Source organism: Penicillium cataractarum (genome assembly GCF_028827025.1).
Source record: "Penicillium cataractarum strain IBT 29864 chromosome Unknown utg000010l, whole genome shotgun sequence".
Lineage (NCBI taxonomy): Eukaryota > Fungi > Ascomycota > Eurotiomycetes > Eurotiales > Aspergillaceae > Penicillium > Penicillium cataractarum.
Genome location: NW_026622746.1, coordinates 993,982 through 1,012,314, shown reverse-complemented (window position 1 = coordinate 1,012,314; position 18,333 = coordinate 993,982). Strand labels below are relative to the sequence as shown.

The following is an 18,333-nucleotide window of genomic DNA, read 5'->3' as shown; positions in this document are numbered from 1 at the left end:
AGGACAGCATTCCAAGCGGAATCCAGGCCGCCTTATTTCATTCATTTCCTCTCTTCTCGTCAGGCGTCTTTATCTTCAGCCGATCGGACATCATCGGCAAACTAAAAACCTCTAGACCGGATATGCTATCTGTTATCAGCGTGATATGCCCTTGTACTCCCACTTGAACGTTATATACATCTGCAGATCCGCACTCGACGCCAGTTAGGGTGGTATTTGCTTTTGGCCTTGTCCAACATTTGGCCTACTCCCCTTGACACCACTGCAAACCGGACATTCATAGAGCCTTGATGGCGCCCGTCATGGATAGCTCAGCCATTCCTGGCACAGTGACCCTGGTAGATGTGGAGCATGTGCTACATACACGGCATCTAGACAGTGGCAATGGGGATATTGTGTTGATCCCGACCCCTTCGAATGATCCAGATGATCCACTGAACTGGAGTCACAAGCGAAAGTTACTATCGACTGTCTGTGTGAGCGTGTGAGTAATTACCATCTAAAACTATCGTGGACAAGTATGACTGACGAGACTCAAATTGGCCTAGGTATACTCTGTTCGCTGGTATCGCCTGCTCGGTCGTATACTCGGTGCTTACCCCTTTGTCGAAAGAGACCGGGCTATCGGTCAGTACACTCAATGAAGGAACCGGATATATGTTTTTGTTGGCGGGATGGGGTCTGCTATTCTGGCAGCCATTCGCCATGCAGTTTGGCAAGCGTTTGACTTATATACTGTCGTTGGCGGGTATTTTGGTATGTCATCCAGGGTTCACGCATGTGGAATATCAGTTAACATATCACAGGGAACCACGATGTGGGGGTAAGAAGAACATTGATTGCCCAGAGAAATGAAAATTGGTATGACTGACCCGGTTCAACTCCAGGCCATATGCCAACACACAAGGGCAATGGATTGCCCGAAACGTCATCTCAGGCTTCTTCACAGCACCTATTGAAGCTCTTCCTGAAATCAGCGTGACCGACGTGGTAAGTTCCAACCCGTTACAAAACCGTACTTCCTACCTAACGCCACAAAACAGTATTTCACCCACGAACGTGGAACGTACATGGGTCTATATGCCTTCTTCCTTGCCGGCAGCAACTACTTCGCCCCAGTGATCTGCGGCTTCATCGCCGAATACCAAGGCTGGCGCTGGGTCTTCTATTGGCCCAGTATTTTCGTCGGCTGTGCCATGGTCTTCTTGTTCTTGTTCATGGAAGAAACGAATTACGTCCGCGAGCACGTGGAAGACACAACCATCGCCAACGTGCGACTCAGCTCGTCGAATAGTTCACAGAGCGGTGATCCTGAGAAAGCCGTTCCAGTGTCAGATCAGCCTTCGACTGAAGAGGGAACTATGTATACGAAGAAGTCGTATGTCCAGAAGCTTGCGCTTTTGGGACCGAAGCAGAAGCAGAATACTATGTTTCGACGACTTTGGCAGAGTCTTTATTATCTTTCGTGGCCGGTTATTTTTTATGCTGGGTGAGTACCATGTGAGAACTGGAATTTGATGGTCGGATGCTAATGATTGATTAGATTCTCATATGGCTCATACCTCGTTTTGTTCAATATTCTGAACGGCACCGCATCCATCATTCTAGGCTCAGCGCCTTACAACTTTGGGTAAGCCACCCAAGATCATAGGATCGATAATACAGACTAACCAGGAATAGCACGTCCATGGTCGGCCTCAGTTACGTCGCATGCTGTCTAGGAGTGGCCATGGGGTAAGCTCCCAATCGAAGTCACCATGAGCTGTTACTAACCCGGCACAGATCAATCTTCACCGGTCGCTTCAGCGACTGGCTAACCATCAAACTAGCCCGCCGCAACGGCGGTGTCATGGAAGCCGAACACCGACTATGGCCATTCGTTGCCTGTCTCATCCTCGTTCCAGGTTCACTGTTGCTCTGGGGTGTCGGTGCCGCACACGAGGTGCACTGGTTCGGTCTTATCGTGGCCATGTGCATGCTCGCATTCACCAATACCTGCGGTATCACCCTGAGCGTCAATTATCTAGTTGACAGCTACCGGGAGCTAAGCGGTGTTGCTATGGCGAGTGTGATTCTCGTGCGGAATACCATGTCGTTTGCCATCGGCTATGGGTGAGTTCTCCACTGCTTGAGTGCCATTTTGTGGAATGGACCCGGAAGTGCTAATCCGTCCCTGCTCTACTAGTATCACGCCCTGGATCGACAACATGGGATACCAGAACTGCTTCATTTCGGCGGCTTTTGTGGGTATGGCCTGCGCAGCGGTGTTCCTGGTTATGATCAAGTTTGGCAAGGGGTGCCGTATTCGCAGTCGGGAGAAATATTGGGCGATCGTGCAGGAGAATGCGGAGAAGGGGATGGGTCATTAGGTAGCTATTCCTCGAGCCTAGGACGGATCGCAATTGAAGGTTGTTATACCTTGAACGGGGAATTTTCCTAGCCCATACATTAGTAGTATCGTAGTTGAATCATGCTCCTCGAGGTCTTTTGTGACAGCGACATCCGTTGCTGGTTATGATGGAACAATGGATGTGGAGAAATCAGTGGGGGAGGGGTGAAAATGCGTGGGGAAGGCAAAGTTTATGGAGTCTCGAGGAATTTCCCTCAAGAGTACAGTATGTATTTGGTTCAAAGCTGGCTTGATTTGCCAGACCCGTGGTTAATCAATGAGAGTTTGCATATCTTAGCCTGTTCCTTTCTGGTAGTCTGGCCCTGCAGAACACCCGGACACTATTGCCGAGGCTGAAGTCATTGGCTTGCCTATTTGAATCCCCGCGGGGTCTCCGCCGTGACGGGCACTTTTAGCCGGCGCGGGTAAAATCAGCTACTCTTGACTTCTTGGCTATTTTGGAGGCCGCTTAAATAGCTTTGGTTGTCCTTTAATTTTGTTCAGATGACCACATCTTTCAACTGCTGAATTCGTACTTGGCCTGCTTCAAATCCAATCAGATTGATTCTGCGGACAGCCACCTACAGGATTGAGGGCTATACCAACTATACCCCGAAAAGAGCCACTTAACAACATAACGAGACATCAAAATGGCTCCAAAACCCCTCATCACCCACCTCTACACGGCAGACCCCTCAGCACACGTTTTCAACGGCAAACTATACATCTACCCCTCCCACGACCGGGAGACCGACATCGCCTTCAACGATAATGGCGACCAATATGACATGACCGACTACCACGTCTTCTCGATGGACTCAATCGACGGTCCAGTCGAGGATTCCGGCGTGGTTCTCTCCGCAAAGGACGTCCCCTGGGTCTCCAAGCAGATGTGGGCACCAGACGCAGCCACCAAGGGCGGAAAGTACTATCTCGTCTTCCCAGCCAGAGACCAGGAGGGTATTTTCCGCATCGGCGTCGCTGTCTCCGATTCTCCCACAGGTCCTTTCGTTCCTGAGGAGAACTATATTCCCGGAAGCTATAGTATCGATCCGGCTGTGTTTGTCGACGAGGATGAGAAGGCTTACTTGTACTTTGGCGGTCTTTGGGGCGGACAATTGCAGTGTTGGGAGAAGTCAGACTCGGAGGTTAAGGAGGGCGATGAGATGAACGGACTCGTCTTCAATGCTTCCAAGTCCGGTCCCCAAGAGCCATCCGGTGCGGGCGTGCCGGCATTGTGTCCGCGCGTGGGCCAGTTGAACGATGATATGCTCACGTTCGCCTCGCCTCCTCAGGAACTACAGATTCTGGCTCCGGAGACTGGCGAGCCTCTTGCTGCTGATGATCATGACAGAAGGTTCTTCGAGGCTGCGTGGATGCATCGATACAATGGGAAGTATTACTTCTCGTACTCTACGGGTGATTCGCATTACCTTGTCTATGCGACGGGATCATCGCCCATTGGACCGTTCACGTACCAGGGCCGGATTTTGGAGCCGGTGTTGGGATGGACTACGCATCATTCTATTGTCGAGTTCAAGGGGAAGTGGTACTTGTTCTATCACGATTGCGAGCTATCTGGGGGTGTGGATCATTTGAGATCTGTCAAGGTGCGGGAGATTGTTTATGATGAGGAGGGAAAGATTCACTTGGCATCGTCTTGATATTGCTCGTAGGTATCTTAGGGGAAATAGATTCAATGAAATAGCATTCCAAAGGAAGAACTAAGCATGACAGAAAGCAAGAAAGGAAAGCTCGGAGCGTAGGGGAAGACATCAATACCCAAGTGATACATGCAGAGCTAGGCCGAAAATGTAATGTCCCAGCAAGCAGGATCAGTGCCGATGTACCCAGAAGAACTGAAAAGGACAAAGTAAGTGGAGGAACGCAGATATTGAGGCGCCCGAAGGGCTAAGTTTACTGGTAGTCCAAGTACCATCTCTCCTCCACCATTTAGAATACCAGGTTACAAGAAACAGTGTGTTGGTTCATCATCTCCTCGCGCGCATGCGAATGAGATTAGGCTGAGTAGCTGTCAAAGACACGGCGAGCCGCTGAACAAATCTTGCCAGAATATCTTGTCGCTATTCAAACATCCATATCAATATATCGAATGCAACTGCTGCACCATAGATTGATTTGAAGTAGGGTTTCCTGTGAATATCATCCTTATGAAAATAAGACTGTCTGGAAATTTTGCTCTCAGCTTTGCGGACGAGATTTAGGAGGAATTTCCCCGGTTCCTTTTTCCAAATTCTCGTGGATTTGGGACATGGAGGCATCTGCTGTTCTCAATTCTGAGATCCTCGCTTCAATATCTGAAGTAAGTTTGGCAAACGTCTCTTCGCCAATGCCATCATCGAGAAAAGCGGCAAAGTCCATGGCGGCAAGGTCCTTATGCTCTGGCCCTTTTGGAGGATAAGCGGCTTCAAACGCCGCTTTAAGAGCGGGGTGCATGACGTATACTATAGGCAATTCGAAATCTGCAGGCAAGAATGAATAGACGGCTTGAAAGGCTAAACAGAACTTTTGTACGTTCTCTTTATTCCGCTGCGGAGTCTCCTTCGTGATCATTATTATATGGAGAACTTCGTCTAACGCGGCCGCCTGTTTGTCTGCCATCTTGCTCAACTGTTCTGGACTGGGTTCCGTCAGTTCTCTAACGACACTCTGCTCACTCTGAGTACCATAACGAAACCCTTGAGTTGTCCACAAATCTTCCAACCCTTCTCGCTTTTTCGAAGCGCGCCCTGTTTTGGACCACAACGATCGACCGAGAATGACCGAGTGAGTAGGAAGCAATGATTCGATGGTGAGATGGGGAAAGTTTGCCGATGCTGACCCTCCAGTCTACCATCGCGGGCCACATTTTCTTTTTTGTCCTCTTGGCTGGTACTTGCCCCGTAACGATCCCTGTGTGGAGCTTCCGCTAGTAGGCTGTTTTGTGGAAAGGGTATATCACACCGAAGCATACTATCGGCGAAGGGTGATTCCCAGCATCGCGATTTGTTGCAAAACACAACAGCAATCTGTGGGATTATAGGAAGAATCAAATGGATCATGTCATCAGATGTCATCCATATTAGCTGTGGCCGGTTCTCGGTCTCTTCAGCGCCTAAGCATGATTCAGTATCACCCTCAAAGTCGACCAGGCTCTCATTGAGAAAGAACTCATATCTATCAGCTGCGCGCCAGATCTGAAGAGTAAAATTCTCGACAAAGTGCTTGTATATTTTCGCTGCGGGGGTAAAGGAGTTGCCGGTGGTGGTATCTGCATCTGCAAGAAGGTCCTCGTGGGGAGTTTTCAAAAGATAGTGTAGTTGTTCAAGCTAGACTTCCGGCGGATCATCCCATCAACCTTCCTTTCTCGATGCCTCAAATATTCTTTGAAACATGAAGTCATTTTCGCGAAAGGGATTCTGCATGTCGTCTCTATACTTCTTAGAGCGTCGATGAGAGACAGCCGAGAGTTTGAATAGAATTTGAATATCCTATTCAAGGATGTTGATATGGTCGAGGTTTTCATTTACGGCGGTCCTAATTTTGGCAAATGTTTGGCTCGTGCTGCTCTCTAGACCGCTGAATAGACGCTCGACTCTCATATGATCCGTATCACCTGCCCTGTAGTACAGATTGTACACGCTACAGGACCTCGACTTCTTCAGTGATAAATTGCTCGCTTTTTATGTCGAACACGTGCAAAAGGCCGTCTTCTTCTTCTTTGGAACTAGACCTTATTTAGCAAATTAAGCCTTTAGGAAAGGGTTTGAGTTCAAACCTTTTGGTTGGAGTAAAGGTATACGCAAATTGTTTTAAGATGAATCGAGGGATATAGTGATGGTACTGCATCTGATGCGCCATAATACCGGAGGTTTCAGGTTGTATTATGCTCAAGTAGGATTGATCACAAATTAGAGGCCAGTTTCCCTGGTAGAGAGTTGACGGCACAGAGATAGCGTATTGAAGAGGAAATAGTAAGCACTGCAATGTAATATCACGATAGGATTGCGTCGAGAAGTTAAAACCAAGTTTGAAGATTGCTCTCTGCTGAACAAGGTAGAGAGAGGCGGGCTATCAATTTGAAGAGATATAAGAGGCAAGATTCGGAGTAGAAGCAGTAATTTAGGAGGGAGAGAAGAGAGGGGTAATTCCTTTATATAAAAAATAGTATCTTCGCTATAACATTGCCAAAATACTACTAAGCTGGATTCCAGGGGGCTATTTACGTGGGCGAATCTAGAGCTGACGCGTGGTCCAGCGGCTAATTTACTCCAAGTTGAGATGCAGTTGCTTAATCTATTGGCCAGGATCTCATGGGGATCTTTCTAGCAATATTTTAGGTTCATTGAAGGCGCAATGATTGGATTTCTCGTGCTGGCAGAAGATCACTGCCGATGTGTGAGTATTAACCGCGTCTCTAGCATGTTTCGAATAGAGCGCAGCGTTAAGGGTAGAGATGCCAAGCCATACTCTAACTTTAGTTCTAGATGAACTAAATGATCACAGATCTTCAGTGCTAGAAGAAGGAACTGCGGATTCGAAATCAGTTCCAAGGTTTTGAAACGCGTCGTCAACAGTAAGGGCACATCAGTCTTGTTAGTTAATTGATGCTTCTCTCCCGAGGCGCGGAAGTGAATCTGGAGAGCAGCTGAAGCGAGACCTAGATAGTGATAGAGCGGACGATAATAGTGGAGAATTTATCAGTGGAAACAATGAAAACCATGTTCAGGTCTAGCTAGAGATGAAACAGATTGTATGCTTGCAGGCTTCATCTAGAACAAACCCAAGGCAGCGCTATGCCAAAAATAAACAAGTAGAGCGAGCCGTCCGAGCGAGAAACAAGGAGACTCTGATAGACGAAAATGATAAGCGCCAGTACTCCCCAACAGGTGAAAACACGCATAGTGTGCACTCAGAACAATATCATCAAGTATCAGATCAGTGCTTGCAGAACGGACCGTCACTTCTATTCCGCGCTTCACGAAGTTCTGCCTCCCACTCGCGATCCAACCACGCCAGAAGCTCCTCCACGGTATCAGGAAGCTCCGCGTTGTCCGTCGTCTGTTGGTTCCCCTCAACATCGTCACCCCCATCGTCATGTTGATCACCATCATTGACCTCACAGTTCTCAACATGTGTACTAATAGGCACAGCAAATTCCTCTGGGGAATCTGCGTATGCCTGCGGCAGCCCACTATTCACGGGGTGGAGATACGGCCACATGCCGATGAAATGCCCAAACCGTTGACGCTTGGTAGCGACATCGACATCATGCTCGTGCGGGGCACCAACCCAAGACCGAATCTGGAATGGATAGAATAGGGTCATCGGGAGAATGGGCCAGACTTGGTGAAAGTGTCGGGCCAGACTGTCGAGTTGGTTGGAGGTGAGTAGGTGGAAGGCTAGGTAGTTTCGCGGGAATTCAGGGTGTGGGCGACCGGTTTCCATGCTGATGATGGGTGATAGAGGTGTAGCCATGTAACGCAGGGTGTCTTCGAAGTCTGCGCGGTATTTGGGCATTTTGGGTCGATCTGATGATGCCATGGCTTTTTTGGTTGACTCGCGTATTGCTGAAGAGCTTGATGATGGAGTTGAGGTTGTGGGGATGATGGAGAGAAGGCAGTTGGTGGAGAGGAAGCGATTGATGAAGTTGAAATGGAAGAAGTCGTGTCTGTGGTCTCGTTTGGGGAGGTCAATGATGAGTCGCCGCTTGATGAGTCGCAGCTAGGCTTGTAGTATCGATCTGATGACATCGTGCACTGATGAAATCGTGCACATGAAGAAGGCAAATTCTTTTAAGAGGACATTAGCACCATCCACCTCTGTGAGTACAGATATAAACGAGGGATCTCCGATATCAGGTGATATTACTCTTATAGAATCGGTGAGAAGGCTTTAAGAACTCAATTGTATTTATTTCTCTTTATTCAGATTGTTACCAATGCAAAAATAGACAGTAGGATGGGATATTCTGAAAATAGAACTCTTACAAAGCTGTACCGGCTTAAATATCGCAGACAAATAACATCCTTTGTTCCCTGTCGAGACGAGAGACTTCCTCAAATAACAATCTCGCGGTTTCATTGTTGCCGAAAGAATAATTCAAGGATAAGTAAGATAACCCAAAATATCATGTAAGATCATACTGTGCACATTAACAGTCGACACATACTTCTCAAAGAGACATATTGGCCACACCTGCAGAAAGATCAGGTTCATCCGCGACTGGCGGAAGTCCAACGAACTTGTTAATCCAATTGAGTACGGTGCGATGCCACATCAAAGAGTTCTCCGGGTTCAACACCCAGTGGTTCTCGTCAGGGAAGGTCAGGAAAGCACTCTCGACGCCTCGCATCTGCAGCACGTTGAACGCGGCAAGACCTTCAGCAATAGTCAGGCGGTAATCGAGCTCGTTGTGGATGATGAGATGCGGTGTGTCCCAGTTTTCAGTAAACCGCGATGGATCCCATTTCGCCCAGTTCTCAGGGACCTTCCAAATGGGACCCTTCAGGTCGTGGAGTGGGAAGTACTGCTCTTCACTGGCCAGCTGGGAGGTCATGCTGAACACACCGTCATGGGTGACCAGCGCCTTGAACTTACGGCCGAGAGGGTGGCCCTGGATCCAGTTCATCATGTAGCCACCGTAGGATGCACCCAATGCCACAGCCCGGGTAGTATCGATGTAGTGAAGATTTTGCTCGATATACTCAAAGCCCTTCACAAGATCCTCGTATGGCCGACCACCCCACTCACCGCAGATTCCGTCGGTAAAGTCCTGCCCGTAGCCCGTGCTGCCAGTCGGGTTAGGTGTAACAACGACATATCCTTGTTCAGCGAACACAGCAGGGTTCCACCGCGTACTCCATTGATCGTTCCATGCACCCTGAGGACCACCGTGGATCAGGTAGGCCAGCGGGTATCGATCCCCAGGCTTAAAATAGGATGGCTTCACTACCCAGGCATGCACCTTATAGCCCTCAGCTCCCTTGAACCAGATCTCATCCACTTGCGATGGTGACAGTCCAAAGGCAGATCCTCCTCGGCAGTTCGATGACACAAGCTGAACTGACTCTGGATGAGCCGGGTCAATGATGGACCACACACTGTTGTCCACTAGGCTAGAGCTAGAGACAAAGAGCTTGGATGTCTTGGCCCCAGCAGGGACTACGTCGTTGACAAAGCCTTCGTACGTAAGTTTCTTCAGTGAATCAGGCTTGGCACTTCGAATACCATCCAAGGGCAGCTGGTACAAGACTCCACGGCCAGATTCCTCAACCTGGACGAGAAGCGACTTGCCATCCTGAGCAAAGGACACGGCCGACGGGCTAAGCTCCCAATCACCCTTTCCATCCTCGGTCTCGAAGACTTCATACATCTCGCCACTCCATGGGTTAGGGACGTAGAGAATTCGATTCTTATCCGACTCGTACCCGTCTTTCTGCATAGCCAGAAGGGCAATAGAGCCACCGTCTGGAGACAAAACAGGGGAAGCCATTGCACCTTGGAGGCTCGTCACCTTGCAAGGCTTGATATCTGAGACACTCATACTGGTCCATGAGAACATTGGGGCATAGTAGGCGGAGCAGGCGGTATGCGTAGCCGGGTTCAGGCTCGGGTCTTTCGCAATGAATACAATAGCCGAGGGACTGATATCGAAATCGCCAGTGCCGCCGAATGGAGGAATCGGCGATTCGACCTGACCCAGTCCGGACACTGAAATCAAGTTCGTGAGACCCGAGACCGAGTACTTACCGGCCAGTCTGCGCGCCGGCGCCAAGGGGGCCCTCTCAAGCAGACCATACCAGATGGCATACTTCTGCGGGTCAATGTACGAATCCCAATGGCGCACAAACAAGGAAGTGTACAGGCGCCCCGTGGTGTGCGACTTCTTCGCGTCGTGCGGGTTGAACAGCGAACCGTCCAGGTTGGCCTTGCCTGACACAGCGAAGCCAATCTTGCCAGGCTCGATAACAGTGACCTTCAAGTCCGACACTGGGCCGGGGACGGTACCAGCGGTGTACGTTCTATCGGCCTCGCGCGCATTGCCGACAATGAAACTCGTGTTGCCATTGGCCTTGGTTTTCAGCCAAAGGAGCTCGTCGCTGTCGCCCAGCCACTGTGGGTTGCTGGCACCGGGGTCATTGGTGATAAGTGCCGATCGGCCAGTGTCGATCTCAATGACACGGATCTCGTTGGTCTTGGAATGCGACTCGAATGAGTAGGACGTTTGGGTATAGACGGCGAGGGTGCCTGCGGCGTTGGGGACGGCCGAGGACCGCCTGGGGGCGCCGAGGAGGACCCTACTCAGCGGTTAATTGGGAGCTCCAAGGATCCTATCGTGGCCGAAACAAAGGTTGAAGGCCAATTCAAACGGATATAGTCTCTACATACTCGGGAGTGAACTTCATAGGGCGGATTGTCATATCAATCAACTTGGATTGAGGGGAGAACCTTGGTAGCTAGCAAGGAGCTTCCCACCTGGAATCAAACCTTAATTCGGGGAGCTTGAGAGGTGGTGGTAAATAAGAACGATTAGACCAAGAAAGATTGGCCTTGAAAGAAATGATGGCCAGGAGTTGTGAATCACAGTAGAGCTATGAAGTAGTGGAAACCGAGGAGGTCGAAAGAAGAGGGAGGTTGGGGAATGCAACGTGACTCGACTCCATGCGGGGTATCGTCGCCATGGTTCCGCTACTCCAACAGAGTTCGGGCTAAACATCTCGCCACGATAAGCAAAGAGTGACCATGGTTCTGTTAGCTTCTAGATTTTGTCTAATCAAAACATTAATTGCTGTATTGAATAGTGTGCACAAAAAAAAAGAATAGAAATGGTCGAATTGAGCAGCACGGCAATGATGGGGAGCTGAATATATATTGTTGGACTAAAGCGAAGCTCCATGTACTTCTAGTCATCTACATGTCGGACTCCGAAAGATCAATCGAAGAAAAAGAAATAACACCTTTTGTATCCGGATAGCTCCAAAAACTATTATTACAAAACAAAATTGGAATCATGATCTACTCCTCTTCCTCCTCCTCACTTTCATCCTCCTCCATGCCCTCCGCAGCATTGACCGTGAAGGTAGGAGCCTGATCCACACCGACATAGCTGTCGCTCATGAGGTACAGCGTCAATTCATGCTCACCAGGCGAAGGCACCACGTATTCCAAACGCAAGTCAAGCTTGCGACCAATAGTAACACGTTTGATGGCCAACAGGTTCTTGGTCTTCTCCTCGCCAACGACCAGCCACCAGTTCTCCATCTTCTGGTTGGGGTAGAAGGGCGCGTGGACGACGGTATCGACTTCGTCGTCTTCCTCGACCTCCCGCTGGATCTTGACCTTGAGATAGGCGGGCTCGCCGGAAGTGACATTCTCCGGGTCCTCGACCTCAAAGTCCAGGTCGATGCTGGGGTACTTGTCGTTGGTGAAGGCAGCAGCTTGTGCGAGCTGCTTGTTGTTCAGTCCCAGGCGCTTGACCAGGGTGGCGTAATCCTTGTTCTCCGAGGGATCCATGGCCTCCATGAACTCAAAGATGTCGTTGATCCTGTAAGAAGTCGAGTTAGTAAATGCAAATTGCCAACTTGAGACCAGTGGTACATACTCATATTCCTTGGCGACCTCGATGACCTCGGGCGAGAAGTGAGGGATCTGCTTGAGGGGGCTATCGCGATCCCACATGGCCTGGACCACCATCTGCGACAACTCCATGGCGTTCATGGCGTTGAGATGGCCCTCCGAGGAGAGCACATCCACGCAGGCACTGAGCAAGTTGAGAACCTTGCGAACGATATCTTCCTGATCCTTGGCAAGATCGATGGGAAGTTGCATCCGCGAGAAGTGGGCTTGCAAGAGAACGAACGCCTTGAAGTGCGGGGAGTCGAACGCAGGCTCGGACATCTTGACTGGCACACGGTCGTAAACACGACGAAGGATGTGGTCTTCGTGCCGGCGCATCTGGACGGACTCGAACTCGGTGGCCGAAGTGACGATCTCCAGAATACCCTTGAGCTTTGTCCGAGCGGAGAGAGACAGCAGGAAGGTTTGCATGGTAATGAAGGAGATGTTGTAGTAGGAGCTGATCATAGCGGCGTTCAGAGGGGACACGCTATCATCTTCCTCATCCAGGTCGATGATCTTGGCATCAGACAGTTCCTTCAAGGTGGTCTCGACCAGCTCTGACAAGAAGGTGCTGAGCCCCTCGTGGCTTACATCACTGAGGCCGTAGAAGCTGGGGTTTGCAAGAAGACGGCGGTAGAAGTAGGTGTAAGTCATCCAGTCAACAGCATCTTGCGTGGAAGCGAGGGTACGAGTGCTAGCCTCCGTCACAAATGCATCGTGCAGGTAGACCTGGAGGTGACTCTCAACGGGCAAAGCCTCATTGAGGAATTTCTTGTAATACTCACGCTTGACGGCAGGGACCATCAGAACACCACGACCGCTCTTGTCAACACCGGGACGAGAAGCCTTGCCAAACATCTGAAGGATCTCGCTGATGGGGTAGTCGATGTAGCGATGTTCACGACCGTCGAAGAACTGTGTGTTCATCACGATGACCAGGTGCGCAGTGACATCCAACTCCCAGCAGACATCACGCGAGGCGAGAAGAACCTGGATGGCGCCAATCTTGAATAGATGCGAAACAATACGCTTGTCGGTCTGGCTCAAAGCCTCATGATAGTAACCAATACCGTGACTCAATGAAGTGGCAAGGGTTTGCTCCTGGACGCGAGAAAGCAGTGGGGCTAGCTCCTCAACATCTGCATTCAAGAACCGATCTTCATTGTCATCCATTGCACATGCAGCCAGAAGATCCATCGCTGTGGAACGAGTCTGCTTGCGGCTGGGAACAAAGACCAGAGCGGGCTTGTCGGCAGATAATTGCAGAATTGATTGGTAGGCAGGCCGAGACATGGCAAGCATGAGAGAGGGGAAGTGAGGAATGGTGTAAGACTGGATGTGCAGCTCCAAGGGGACAGGGCGAGCGTGCGGGCTGAAGTTGTAGATGGTATGCTTGTTGGCGCCGATCCACTCGCCAATGTCGCGAGCGTTGGACAGCGGCACACTCAAGCCGAGGATGCGCATCTCGTTCTCGGTCTGCAAAGCGATGTAATGCATACGGGACACGACCACCTCGTACACGTATCCACTAAAGCCACCGAGCATGTGAAGTTCATCAGCGATGAACAGCTGGACAGTCTGAATGTTCTTGCGTCTCTGCCACTGGCGGGAGAGCACGTCCCACTGGACAGGTGTGGCAAGGACAAGATCAGCCTGTTCCAGAAGCTTCAAATCAGCCGTTGTTTCACCAGTAAGCTTCACGATGGTCTTGCCACCGCCGATGCTGCCTAATCGCTTCTCCCAGTCAGCCAGGCGCTGGTCAACAAGCTCTTGGAACGGAGCAATGTAAACCGCACGACCCTCGTTTTCACTGGACCAGTGACGGAGTAGAGCCAGCTCAGCGCAAACAGTCTTGCCACTTCCAGTCGGGGCGCCAACGAACACATTGTCATCCGAGTCGAAGACGGACTTGAAAACCTGAGTCTGAATCTTGTTGAAGTGCTCCCAGTCGGGGTACAGCTTCTGGTACTCCTCGCGCTTCAAAGCCTTAACGGGAGCACGCTGCATATCCAGCAGAGGGGTGTGGGGAGGGAAGCGCTCGGGGAGAATCAGCTTCTGGAAAGAAACGGCAATCTTCGTCTCAGAGTGCATCCAGCGATCGGATACCAGGGAGATGAAGTAGTTGGGAGGCATGGGCTCGGTAATCGAAACAGTAAACTCGACCATGTGCTCGTTCATCTCGGAAATGGCAAAATCGCGACGGAGCAGGAACCGGTCATGGAACAGGATCTCTTCACCATCGCAATCTTCGACCAGAATCCAGAAGTCCTGCGCGTTTCCATGCACGGCATCATCCCAAACAAAGTTGGGTGTGATGGTCAATTCAACACGGAGCATGGAGCGAGTGATGGGCTGCACTTGAGCTTGCACATCAAGTCGAGGGAACTTGGAGACAAGGTCACAAACAACACGACCCGCCTTGGGCATGCCGAGCAGCTCACCCATGCGGGGAGGGTCGAGGTCAAAGTAGCTGGGCCAGGGGACGTCAATCCGTTCAGCCTTCTGCAGAATATCCCTGGGGCAGCCTGGGAATTGACGCAGAGGGGACATGGTGGGCCACATACGCTTCTCAGCCATCTTGCAAAGGTCGAGAGCAGTCTTGGCCACGGAAGCCCAGCCCTTCTTCAGACAAATCTCGAAAATGGCACGGATGATACGACCGGCGGACTGGGTGACGTATACCATGTCGGCCATCAAAGCAAGACCTTCTAGCTTCAGACGGGAGATATAAGCCTGAAGAAGGACATTGATCTTAGCGTGAGGCTCGTCGATAGTCTCCTTGACAGGGACCGGCACACGGCCCAAAAGCTTGCCAAGCTCCAGCTTCTCATCCTGGCGAACTGGAATGTACTTGAATTCATCGCTAAGGGCGAAGATGCGGAAGAGTTCGATAGTAGTGATGGAAGGCTGGAGGTGCTGGGCGTAGGTCAGCATCGAGTTGTGACCGATGTAGTAATGAGAGGAGATGCGGCCAAGCTCAGTGGACTGCAGCCGACCGGTCATTTTCTCATACTTGAGCAGTCCAGCCCTCTCAAGGACTGTCGCGGCAGAGTGAATGAGATCAACACGCTTCTGCTCTAGAGCATCATCGTTCTCATAGTCGGCGCCAACACTGTACAGACCAGGGGAGCGGAGCATGCGGACGTAGAGGTAGGTATAACCAAGCCACTCGACACCCTCATCGCGAGTGCGAACGTTGCCGAGCACAACTTCAGCATTCAGGTTGTCAGCAAGCTTGCTCATGAGCTGAGACTCGATGGGCAGTTGCTGGTTCATGAGCGAAAGGTAGTACTGAATTTCAGACTGAGAAGTGATGATGATACCTTCACCGAAAGTATCGTACTGCGGTCGACCGGCACGTCCGAGCATCTGGAGAACATCTTGCGGGCTGAGCTCGACCCAGCTACCCTTTTCTGGAGAGTAGACTTGGGTTCCCTTGATGATGACAGTGTGGGCAGGAAGATTGACACCCCAAGCCAAAGTTGCGGTACAGACGAGAACCTGGATGCTGCCGTCGGCGAACAGGGCCTGGACGGAATCACGATCCGCAAGACTCAGACCAGCGTGATGGATACCAAGACCGTAGGGCAGAAGATCCTTCAAGGACGCATCGTCAACGGAATCAGCCTCCTCAGAGAGGATAGCACGGCTGGCAGCATCACTGCGAAGAATTTGTCCGATAGTCTCCATCTCGATGGCCTTGTCTCTGATGTATTTGGCCGTCTTTGCCGTTTCCTTGCGCGAGTGCACGAAGATAAGCATCTGGTTTCGCTTCTGGCCGACTTGCTCCATAACCTTGTTGTAGCAAATATCGTTCATAGTCTTGAGCTGCTTGATCGCCTTCTTGTCGGTGACACCGATGAATTCCTGCTTCAGAGGGCAAGGGCGGTACGAGCCGTCGAAGTGGAACACGCCCGTCTCGGGGTCTGCTCGGAGGAAGCTTGCCACATCGCGGTAGTTGGGGAGAGTAGCACTGAGACCAACAATACGGACAGGGTCGCCAGTCTGCTCAACTCGACGGATTGTACGGCTGACAATGCTCTCCAGAACGGGACCACGATCGTCATGGAGAAGGTGAATCTCGTCAATAACAATAAGGCGGACAAGATTGGTGTAGCTGGTTTCTGACGCCTTGCGGGTAATAACATCGTACTTTTCGGGGGTGGTGACAATAATCTGAGTATCGGCGATTTGCTGCTTGGTGAGCTGACGATCACCAGTAAGCTCTGCCACGCGAATGCCATACGGCTTGAGACGATTTCCAAGGTTTCCAACCTGTTCCTGGACCAGGGCCTTCAAGGGAGAGATGTAGATGATCTTGAAGTCGTCAAGCATGATCTCTCCAGTTTCAGGGTTGCGGTTCTTGCCAATCTCTCGGAGAATAGTGAGCATAGCAACGTTGGTCTTACCGGAACCAGTGGGAGCACAGACAAGCAGGTTGCCATCATCGTGAAAGGCTGTCGGGTAACACTTGGTCTGAACGCGATTCAGCTCCTTCGAGCTTCCGAAGCCCACACGTGCCCAGTCAGGAAGTTCTGTCGTGGGGATGTTCTTCTCGCCAGGCAGCTTCTTTGCTTGAGGCGGGGGGACGTGAATCTCTTCGTAGCCCTTGAAGGTTCTCTTAGTCGAACCTTGAGGCAGCTTGACATTGGGGTTGGTCATAAGGTGGTTGCCCTGGTGGAAGACGAGATTCTCAAGGTTGATCAGTCGCTTGGGCTGGAGACCACCGACCAAGCCATTTTCACCGACTTGTTTCTGTTCCTGCGCTTCTGGCGCCGAAGGAACATCGACATCCATCAAGTCCAACTTGATCTTCTCGGGCCGGTGGGCAAGATCGTCAGTGGTCTTCCCCCGAATTTCATCCAAAACGGCACGGTGTCCAGCCTCGACCATCTGGCTCTCGACAAGGTTCCTTGCGTCCGCATCTTCAGCAACCTGCCTCCAGCGAGTGGCCCAAACCACCTTGGTACGGTTGGACACCAGCTTGGCGACGAGATCGGGGTGGTCGTAGTCGAAAAGCTCCATCAAGTCGTTCTCGACATCACGCAGGGGCTTCTCTGAGCCGTCCTCAGCTTGGCCACCGAGAATGTCGAGGGCCTCCTTGGTCTTCTCTTGTTGGATGTGAGCGTCGGGGTACACAGCGCCGATCTGACGTTGGAGCCAGTATGCGTCGATCTCGCGGGCAGGCACTGCCAGTCCAGATTTATCCTTGGCCTTGTCGCCCCGGTCTAGACCACCATCCAGAACCATTTCATCGCCGTCTTCCAGTTCCTCAGCAGCACCTTCGTAGGCTTCGGGTCGATCTTGCTCGTCGAGTTCGTCTTCATCGGAGTCCTCATCACGGATTTCGTCCACGGTGCCCATGCGCTCCTCGTCCTCGTCCTCCTCGTCGAAGACAACGGCCACACCCTGGCGCTCATCGAGTTCACCGTCACCCTCGTCTAGGCCACCGTCCATATCCTCGTCTTCGTCTTGAGCATCGTAGTCGGTGATTTTCTTGCCTAGGTTGACAAGCTCATTGAACTCCTTGGGATTCATTGAGGTGCCCAACAGATCATCGATCTCCTTCTTTTTATCAAAATCCTTCATATCCTCGTCCTTCAGCAACTCCAGTACAGCATCGGCCGCACTCCGAACCACTTCGTGGGGGACATCGCCAAGGTTGGTACCGGTTATCGTCAGGATGAGGTCGTATGTGGCTCGCGTGGCAGGTGTTCGGGGGCGATACTTGAGGCCCTCGACTAGGGCATCGGCGGCTGAAAGGATACCCTGGCCTCGTTGTTGCGCTGGCTGGCCGCGCTGGCGTTTCCTCTGTTCCCGCAGAAGCACGTCCTCGCCTTCGTGAATTGCACCGCGCTCGAGTTCTGCGGCGGTCTTCTTCTTCGACTTCGGAATATCGTCGCGCGCGACTCGCGCACCCATTTCGCGAATGCCAATCCGGCCGGCGAGAGACTCTGGGTCACCAGTGGGCTCGTCATTGACGCGACTGATGAATCGACGATCCGCCTGGAGAACCAGGTTGGACATCGCCGAGTACTTGTATTGGGAAATATTTTGGTCCGCCATCTTGGATATGAGGGGGCAATAGCCTTCCCAAGCAATAGATCAAATGAGTGGTAGTAAAGAAAAATGAGTGAGTCGCGACTCTGATCGGCCTAGTTGCGCCGCACTCAGATGTCGATCGCGCCGCACGTCGGGGGTATATCAGCGATTGAATGAGTTTCAAAAGGTCTCACAAACCTGGCTCATCCTCCTACCGCAAGCGAATTAACTTGAATGGGGGAGAAATGGAGGCCAGGGTTGATGAGAGGATTTGGAGATTT

The 18,333-nt window shown here is 51.2% G+C and overlaps 6 protein-coding genes across 6 annotated transcripts; 2 read left to right on the top strand and 4 right to left on the bottom strand.

Moving 5' to 3' along the window:
• Positions 1 to 290: 290 nt before the first annotated feature.
• N7496_012497 (putative MFS transporter) lies at positions 291 to 2,369 on the top strand (the record flags this gene model as incomplete). The annotated part of the gene is made up of 9 exons (XM_056705410.1): positions 291 to 484; positions 549 to 756; positions 807 to 823; positions 888 to 990; positions 1,044 to 1,489; positions 1,544 to 1,630; positions 1,681 to 1,734; positions 1,783 to 2,112; positions 2,186 to 2,369. The coding sequence occupies 9 exons, from the start codon at positions 291 to 293 to the stop codon at positions 2,367 to 2,369; spliced, it is 1,623 nt and encodes a 540-aa protein (XP_056549308.1).
• A 670-nt stretch (positions 2,370 to 3,039) lies between these two features.
• N7496_012496 (glycoside hydrolase family 43 protein) lies at positions 3,040 to 4,053 on the top strand (the record flags this gene model as incomplete). The annotated part of the gene is made up of 1 exon (XM_056705409.1): positions 3,040 to 4,053. One exon carries the CDS (start codon positions 3,040 to 3,042, stop codon positions 4,051 to 4,053), a length of 1,014 nt encoding a protein of 337 aa, XP_056549307.1.
• Positions 4,054 to 4,591: 538 nt separating this feature from the next.
• On the bottom strand, positions 4,592 to 5,011 carry N7496_012495 (uncharacterized protein; the record flags this gene model as incomplete). Its single annotated transcript, XM_056705408.1, has 1 exon — positions 4,592 to 5,011. The coding sequence occupies one exon, from the start codon at positions 5,009 to 5,011 to the stop codon at positions 4,592 to 4,594; it is 420 nt and encodes a 139-aa protein (XP_056549306.1).
• Positions 5,012 to 7,327: 2,316 nt separating this feature from the next.
• Positions 7,328 to 7,909, bottom strand: N7496_012494 (uncharacterized protein; the record flags this gene model as incomplete). The annotated part of the gene is made up of 1 exon (XM_056705407.1): positions 7,328 to 7,909. The coding sequence occupies one exon, from the start codon at positions 7,907 to 7,909 to the stop codon at positions 7,328 to 7,330; it is 582 nt and encodes a 193-aa protein (XP_056549305.1).
• A 655-nt stretch (positions 7,910 to 8,564) lies between these two features.
• On the bottom strand, positions 8,565 to 10,812 carry N7496_012493 (oligopeptidase family protein; the record flags this gene model as incomplete). The annotated part of the gene is made up of 2 exons (XM_056705406.1): positions 8,565 to 10,689; positions 10,781 to 10,812. 2 exons carry the CDS (start codon positions 10,810 to 10,812, stop codon positions 8,565 to 8,567), a joined length of 2,157 nt encoding a protein of 718 aa, XP_056549304.1.
• Positions 10,813 to 11,407: 595 nt separating this feature from the next.
• N7496_012492 (ATP-dependent RNA helicase BRR2) lies at positions 11,408 to 18,076 on the bottom strand (the record flags this gene model as incomplete). The annotated part of the gene is made up of 1 exon (XM_056705405.1): positions 11,408 to 18,076. The coding sequence occupies one exon, from the start codon at positions 18,074 to 18,076 to the stop codon at positions 11,408 to 11,410; it is 6,669 nt and encodes a 2,222-aa protein (XP_056549303.1).
• Positions 18,077 to 18,333: the final 257 nt, after the last annotated feature.